Source organism: Arachis stenosperma, chromosome 4 (assembly GCF_014773155.1).
Source record: "Arachis stenosperma cultivar V10309 chromosome 4, arast.V10309.gnm1.PFL2, whole genome shotgun sequence".
NCBI lineage: Eukaryota > Viridiplantae > Streptophyta > Magnoliopsida > Fabales > Fabaceae > Arachis > Arachis stenosperma.
In genome coordinates, this window is record NC_080380.1 from 129,443,076 (window position 1) to 129,451,523 (window position 8,448).

Genomic DNA, 8,448 nt, shown 5'->3' on the forward strand with positions numbered 1-8,448 from the left:
ACTTGAGTAATATCAATTGTTAGGATCGTTAATCTGAAATTTCTGCCTCTTGTCCCCCTTTCTACTAACTTTATTGGTAGAGAACTGTCTTTCCTCATCAATGTCGTTCAGTTTCAGGGGGCATACTTTAGACATCCGGGAGTTCATTTAGCTGAAGTTTTGGACTTCACACTATCAACACACTCTTCTTAATACAAACATGATAACTCTAAAATAATAAACTCTTACCATAGACAGCTAACGATCAGTATCAGTGTTAAGGTTGACCATATTTGCTGAAGTATCAATTGAGTTACTACACCTATTTTCCTGGAAACACATTCACCTAGGCTCTACTTAGCAGTTATAGATCACAGTTCATATCTATCCATGCAACAAAAATCATGAGTTGGGATAAATTAGAAAACATACAGTAATATTCAAACTCGAAATGCTTTGGACTCCCTTGGATTGTACTATTTCAATCAAGTCGTCATTGTCACAGATTTTCATCATAGTATATACTTGGTCATACTGTTTTATATTGGCAGTTTTGACATTAATCTTGAATAGTAGGTTTTTATCCATCATAGCATCAAGGGTTGCTGGATACTCATCCCCTCCAGATTCCTACAATAAGTATCCTACATTACTTATAGGCTTTGCTAGAAATTCTATGTAAACATTTCATCATTGCACCCAAATGAATACCTAGCACTTCAAGTACCGCTATCTAATCTTCTGAAATTTCAACACTAACACCGATATTAAAAGCTTTTTTAGTAACTAATTTTACTTAAATTCAACTACATGTGGTTATTGAACCTAATCGAGATCTTGCAACACAACTATTGATTGAACTTACCTCCTCTTCCATAATCTTGTCAGCTGCCTTCCCACAAAGTTGGGTTGTTTCTCTATCCCACAACAGCAACGTCATACTCCTAGTCCCATCATATACCATTACTTTCACCTTGAACCTAATAGTTGTATATCAAAAGTGAGTATATGTTTTAAAACAAAGGTTTGGCTGTATATTTTATTCCTTGGCCGGATAAATTTGTTTGGCAATCATTTGTACCTGATTGTTGCAGTTTCAAGGGTGTGGCCACATTTCCTGCATTCATATCGATTTTCAATTGGAATTTTAACTTTCTTTGGACACTTTCTACATGCTTTATAAAACCAATCACTATTTTCAGCGTTTATAAAAACAATGCTACTTGCAATTCAAGTTAGACCTTCCTGAAAATTTAGAATATATATGAGTGAATATTTAATACATAACTTAAAAGTTCATATAATTTTTTATATGAAATTTTACTTCCATAGAGAGTAAGACATCCTCTATAGATTTCACCACAACATCCCCTCTTTTCAGTTCGTCTGCAGCAGACCAGGCGGTATGGGATGTAACCTGATTTATTCTAACTGAAGTTGGTGGTGCACCACCTAGCAACTTGAAAGATATTTCAAAATCTATTACTATATTGTTGCTTCAAAATGGAATGCATATTAATTGTTACACATAAAAAAGTATTGGAGATACTCCAATAAATTGTATGGTTACCAACCTGTTTCGGAACCCCACAACATCTGCTAGTTGGTCATCTATGTGTAGTTTGAAAACATCGAAGAGACTTTAAACAGATGTCTTTTCTGCAGCACGACAATAAGTGGTTCCACCCTTCTTTCCTCAAAATGTGGTAGTATTTGGTCCACCATGCCACCAAATAGCACACAGTTAATCCTATTGTTCCTAACATATAGTATAAAGGATATTTTCTTTTGTTCGTTTCTATTGGCTAGGATCATCATTAAAAAATGACTATTATTAGTGAATGTACTCAAGATCTTGCAACACAACCGCCAGACGTCTTGTCTCTTTTTCTTTATTAGTGAGTAAATTTTTTGGATCTTCCTTCCATAAGATCTATAAACCATAAAGACACCACAATAAAAATTAAAGACTTGCATATAGCATGAATATCATTAACTATATTAAGTTAACTTACCAAAAAGATCATTGTCAACCGAGCTTCCAGCATTGATGAGCTGTGGAATTGTCTTAAAGCGAAAAGGTTGAAGTGAAAAACTTGGATTCACAACATGATCAACCCTAGTCCTATGTGAGAAAGTAAGGACCCATGTCCCCGGTGTGACTCTCTTCATAGTATTGGTTTTCTTAATTACAATAAAGTTGCTCATGGTGTACATTTGGAACTCAATAATCACTTCCCTCCACTTCTTCACCAAGGATTTTGGAATGGAAGCTTGAATCCTACCACCCTGCACATTATTAAGAATGCACATTGTAATCAAAATATTCATAACCAAAATATATTGATAGCTGGTAGTTATTAGTTTGTATGTACTTGTCTTACTATCTTAAAGAACCATTTCGATGGAATTAAGCTCCTTCAAGTTGAATCTATTAGGAACCTCTCAAATCCTAACAATATGAACTTTAAAACTCCATGCAAGTTTCTTTGCATTAACATCTTCAACAAAATCATACGATTCAACCATACCGTGTTCTGTTCCAACTAACGAACCTAGAAAGGATTTTTCTTTCTCACATATTCAACCTCAGAAGAATAAGAGAATGGGGAGTGAACACAAAGCCATTTGTCTATATCTGTCCTTGAAATAGATATTAAATTTATTACCATCCAGTGTGTATTATCTGCTAGACATTATTGACTCAATTTATCTTAAGGATATTTTTATTTATTTGTATATGGACTCTTTTTTTTCTGTAGACATTAAGAAACAAAAGTGCTAGGTGCCTAACTCATTCAAACAATATGTATATGGACTTTTTTTGTATAAGCATACTTCTTTGCTTTGTAAATTGCCAGGTGTCCAACGCTAAAACAAACACTTGTCAACCACACACAGCTCCACGTGTCTGGTATGGAACACTCCACTTGTCGATCACAGACCTCCTTATTACTCTCATACTAGTGTAGTACCCGTGCAATGCACGGACATAATTTATGCATATAATTATGAATTAATTGAAACAAATTAAAAAATAACTGTTGATGACTACAAACATAGAAAATATTTAAAGAAGTGAATAAGAATATATAATAATTATTTAAAATAATGAAAAGTTATGATTAATAATATTATGTATACGTATTATTGTTAAATGTTTATATATAATAGGAAGTAATTAATTTATGTAGTTAAATCAAAGTTTTAAAATAATAATGAGAAATAAATTTGTTTATGTATATATATTTTCACGATGTTTTAAACCAATATGTGAATTGAATAATAAAAAAATGAATGGTTAATCTGATATAATTTTATTAATAATATAATTCAGTAATAAAGTAAGATAAAATTTTAAGATATATTTTGAAAGACTTCTCTGTACACAACATTTATTGTTGCTGAAGTAGATATACATGTGTTATTTTGAATCAACACTCTTAAACCTAGCTTAGATTTAACCCTTGATAAAGCAACATATAGTTGTCCATGTGTAAAAACTGGCTTGGGTAAATACAACCCAACTGTGCTGAGAGTCTATCCTTATGACTTGTTAATGGTCATTGCAAATGAGAGGACCAACGGAAATTGCCTTCTTTGAAATCTGAAAGGTAACGTTGGATTATTAGGAATCATGTTCTTGCGAGGTATTAGAACAACATCTCCTGCTTTATCCCCGGTCAAAATAACACACTCTATTACATGATTACCTAATCTCCTTACCTGTAATCTTGTACCATTGCAAAGTCCATTAAATTGGTCAATATTTCTTAGTAACATAACAGGAGCACCTACTTTTAATATAAGTTCATGAGGTGGTAAACATGAGCAGTTAATTGCATTTAGTACGTCAGGAGTAAATGTATCAAGCTCTGACTCCATGCTACCTTCTTCAACGCACATGGAGTCAGAACTCAGATAAACCTTCTCGTCTGCTTCAATATGCTTCATTATATGATTATTTACCTCGTGCACAACATCTAGTGTAGGAGCAAGAATGGTTCTCTTCTTGAAAAAAGTTGACTGTTTCAAATTAGTAAGTATATCAGGATATACAAATCTAATGATATTGTCAAAGCCATCAGCATTGTCCTTAATTAGAATTTTTTCTAGAATATTGACCTCAGATTCACCATCAATTGAATCTCCTTCAAGACCATCACCAATTCTAAGAAGCCATTGAGCAAATTGTTTTATTTCAATAGAATCAGATTCAGGCACACCAACTGTAAGACGCATATTCTGAGAAAGAGTAATTACTTTGCATGATGACCACAGATAAGATGAGTTAATTGTAGCTTGTACAATATCTTGTCTAGATCCCATAGGTATGACAGGTAGAATCTGTCTAAAGTCACCTCCAAGTACGACTATCTTACCACCAAAGGGTAAGTCTTCATTGTATGATGATGAAGATCTAAGTATGTCTTTGAAAGACTTGTCGAGTGCTTCATAACAAATCTTGTTTAGCATCGGAGCCTCATCCCATATAATAAGCTTTGCTTTGCAAATCAACTTAGCAAGCGGAGACCCTTGTTTTATACTACATACAGAATCTTCATGAAGTTCCAAAGGTATCTTAAACCTAGAATGAGCTGTACGACCTTTTGGAAGCAAAAGAGATGCAATTCCACTTAAGGCAACATTAAGAACAATTTCTCCTTTGACACAAATAGCTGCAGAAAGTGCCCTATATAGAAATGTCTTACCTGTTCCACCATAACCATATATGAAGAAAAAAACCACCAAGGTTATTATTCACGGCTTCGCTTATTCTATGAAAAGCATTTTGTTGTTCACTGTTCATTTGGGACAACATAACTTCTAATTTGTCCCTTAGGGCAACAATATCAAAAGTTAGCTCGTCAGCTATTATCCGATTATCCAAGCCATCAATGATATCTAAATCAGGGAGAGGAATACCATTAAACTCTCGAAGTGACCTACCATTAGCTTGCAACATCATCTCAACCTTTGAAAGAGTCATATTCAGTAGTTGATCATCACTAAGCTGAATGTCTAAAATGAAGATGGAAAAGTTGTTAAGCAATTGATGATGTATTTTAAGATAAAGAATATTATTTAATCCTATAAGCGAAATTGATTTAACATGTTGAATGATATACCTGGATTAAGTGTTGAAATTCTATGTGATATAACAAATCTTCAGATAATTGTTGGTAGCACTGCTGCCATACCAATTCAGGTCTAGATATGTTATTAGAAATCAACAACACAACAAACAGATTTCGTAAGTAGTTTCCAGACGCCCAAGTGCTTGCTTCTAGAATTGCATCAATAAATTCCTTGTCATCTTGTAAGAGTCCCAAAGCATAGCATGTTTCCTTGAATGAGTTGTATACCACACCATCCATAGTACGTAAATCAGTAAAACTCATGCATCCTCTTTGTATATTTAACAATATTCTCATGTAATAATCCTCACTGTTACCACGTGAAACATGAGTCAGCCGTCTAATAGAAAAGCCTTGTTTGCGAGGAAACCACATGCATGAATCATCTTTCCATACAAATTTTGTAGGAAATTCGCTGTATGTTAAAGATTTAGCAAAAGGATACTCACGATTAGCCAACATCCAAGCAGCTAACTTAGTAACCTTACCATCTACACGTTGAATAACATCAGCAATGTTCTCATGGTCCTTGAAAACAACTGGTTGCTCGTCAGGTAGGTGGAATGGTAGACGAATCACTGCAGGATCTTTAAGCTGAATCTCATAACCAAATATCTGCCAAGCTGCCTCACATGCAGAAATGTAACGACAATCATAGTAGTTACGTATCTCATCAACAACTTGTTGAGAAGACCCATCAGCAGATGTTTGGTAAAATGAGGCAGTAACCCTATCATTACCCTTATGGACGTACTTGAATAAATATTTAATAGAAGAAGTCTGACATGTATGCTCCACGTTAATGTGACAACCATACTTTAAGAGTAGATCAGGATTGTAAGGTACAATATAAGAATTATCCAAAATTTCATTCTTCTTAGTTATTGTATGACCATTATCTAGCCTTTTATACTTTGGGAAACCACCCTCGTCAATAATCGTTCTATTCCTAAATGGCTTTGGAAAAAACTTAGAACACCTTCCATTTATCATGTATGGACTACTAATGTTGTGCCTCCCACATGGACCATGAACCATGAACTTCTCAACAGCTGCATAAAGTCTAGGCATGTTAGTCTTATCAGGGATTTCAGCAGATATCATACGGTCAATATCATCGGGTGATTTAGGCTTATATTGTGGTTGCATGAACAACAAAATGTGAGCATGTGGTAGACCTCGTTTCTGAAATTCAACTGTGCACACATTTGTATAAATAATTGACATCAGAATACAAACAAAAAAAGTATAAGAATAATATATATATAAAACTTACATGCAGAAATATTGCCAAAGAACCTCCCATTCTTGAAATCATATATCAACTCATCTAACTTAATACTAAAGATTCTTGAGGCAATATCAGGACGATCCTCTGCCTTAAGGCCAGTGCCATGTAAAAGGCGTTTGATCTCGTCCCATTTAGGATTGCAAGTAATTGTGATAAAATAACTGGGGTATCCAAAATACTTGCAAATGGCAAATACATTTTTACAATTGTTAAACATGTATCTAAGACCACCAGTGAAACTGCTTGGAAGAATTATTCTTTGACCAGAAAGAATCGCATCAGCTTCTCCCCTAACTAAAGATTCGTGCAATGAGTTGTACTTGTCAACCCTGAGCTTAGGTTGGTTGTTGCGTAAATATCTAAGACGCTCAGACTCAATTATAGTATATGAATCAACTAAGAACTGTTGAAATAATCTTCTTGAATGTAATAGTATAGATGATCCTTCCAAACGCATTTGTATTCTGTATGAAAAGAATTCTCTTATGCTTATAGTCTTTCTCTTCTTAGTACCAGAAATATCAAACGTGGAATAGTTCTCAATACCTGGCCTAAAACCATCCTCCCCATAGGGAAAAATCAAAGGATACTGTAGAGACCGGTAAGACGGGTGAAGGACATCTATCCTTTTTAGCCTGTTAGAGGTAGTCTCAAGAATGATGTCTCTCTGCAAACTTGACTCATCAATATCACCAACAATAAGTATTGCAACCTCAGAAGCTGTTGGGATGTTATACCTCCTACCATTCTTTTCCCTTTTCTAATTAGTTTGAGCTTGATATTAGTTTTTGAATCTTCTTTGAAGCGATCGCGTGCATATCAAAATGACTTTGCAAGAGGATTGTGAAGATCCATCATTTGTTTCAACTCATTAACAATTGTTTGCTCAATAACATTATTCGAATTGGAAGATCTGTTTAAACAAAAAAATTATTGCTACTCAAACTTTTAAAAATATAATATTTTCATTAAACTATTAGGAAATATTCTATAGTAAATAACATAGTATATTTTGGAAAAAAATTATGTACCTGATGGCAGATATGCGATTTTGAATCTCATTTTCAGTGTCGTCTATGTATAACTGTGCAAACTTTGGAATATCACTTGGTAAGGGAAGCAAACTTCCAATTGAATGGTAATTTTGACCACTAAGAGAGAACGTAGGAGGTGCAGATCCATTGTTTATATTGTGATTAATTTTATCAGCCATGGATGTGAAGCAAAACATGAAATTAAAAGAACATATGTTCTTGCGAAAGTATCATCACGTTCATCATCCTTAAAATGCAAATCTTGTAGAATCTGGGGTGCCTCCCTAAGAAAAGGAAGCTCAACCTTCCCACTCATGCAACATGTGCGGAATATAGGGATATTACTTCCTTTGCTCTTAGATAGCCTTTCACCGTCCCACATCATAGTTTTGCAATATCGACATACATGAATTGGATCCCCAGCATCCCAAGTAACTAAATTTAATAAAAAAATATTTTAAAAAAATCATATACGGATACTTTTTTAAGAAAGGCAACAATAAATATATCTAAAATATATATTTTATGTTAATATCTACCTATTTCGCATGTCAAATTGCAATTGGATAATGTGTTTAAGCTAGATGACCCTAAAAAAATAGTATTAATTAAAAATGTGAAAATTAAACAAATGAAAAAAGGAAGAAGATTTAAACGAAAAAGATGACAATTAAAAAAAAACCTGTATTATTATTATGAATTTCTTGTTGAATATAATCTGAGTCAATCACTATATCATCAAAGGCATCAAGACCTGAATTAAATAAAAATATTCAGCAAAAATATCCAACAATTGTTCGGATTATACAAAAGAATAATAATTAAATAAAACTTTATAACACGTTAAATATATGTGAAAATAATTTACCTTCATAATGTCCATTATTAACATGTGATACCGGTTTCTTCTTGTAGACAACTTGGTTAGAGCTCTCACCATTGAAGAATTGAGAAGAATTAAACAACTCTTTGCTATTTCTACGTAATGATTCGATGATTGATTTCT

At 33.6% G+C, this 8,448-nt stretch overlaps 1 protein-coding gene across 1 annotated transcript; it reads right to left on the reverse strand.

Moving 5' to 3' along the window:
* Positions 1 to 237: 237 nt before the first annotated feature.
* Positions 238 to 7,621, reverse strand: LOC130975502 (uncharacterized). Its single transcript, XM_057900293.1, has 13 exons — positions 7,440 to 7,621; positions 7,238 to 7,321; positions 6,394 to 7,148; positions 5,109 to 6,313; positions 4,805 to 4,993; positions 3,706 to 4,713; positions 1,995 to 2,268; positions 1,554 to 1,590; positions 1,377 to 1,475; positions 1,061 to 1,096; positions 845 to 959; positions 412 to 609; positions 238 to 309 (listed from the first exon to the last, which is right to left on the reverse strand). The coding sequence occupies exons 1-13, from the start codon at positions 7,619 to 7,621 to the stop codon at positions 238 to 240; spliced, it is 4,254 nt and encodes a 1,417-aa protein (XP_057756276.1).
* Between the last annotated feature and the right edge of the window lie 827 nt (positions 7,622 to 8,448).

Bases quoted from the DNA above. Each gene is read 5' to 3' on its own strand.
- LOC130975502 (XM_057900293.1), bottom strand. From the start codon at position 7,621: ATGGCTGATAAAATTAATCACAATATAAACAATGGATCTGCACCTCCT. The intron at 2,269-3,705 runs GTAAGGAGATTA...AATAATGTGCAG, and splicing joins GCAATGGTACAAGATTACAG to GGTGGTAGGATTCAAGCTTC. The intron at 960-1,060 runs GTACAAATGATT...TACAACTATTAG, and splicing joins CTTGAAACTGCAACAATCAG to GTTCAAGGTGAAAGTAATGG.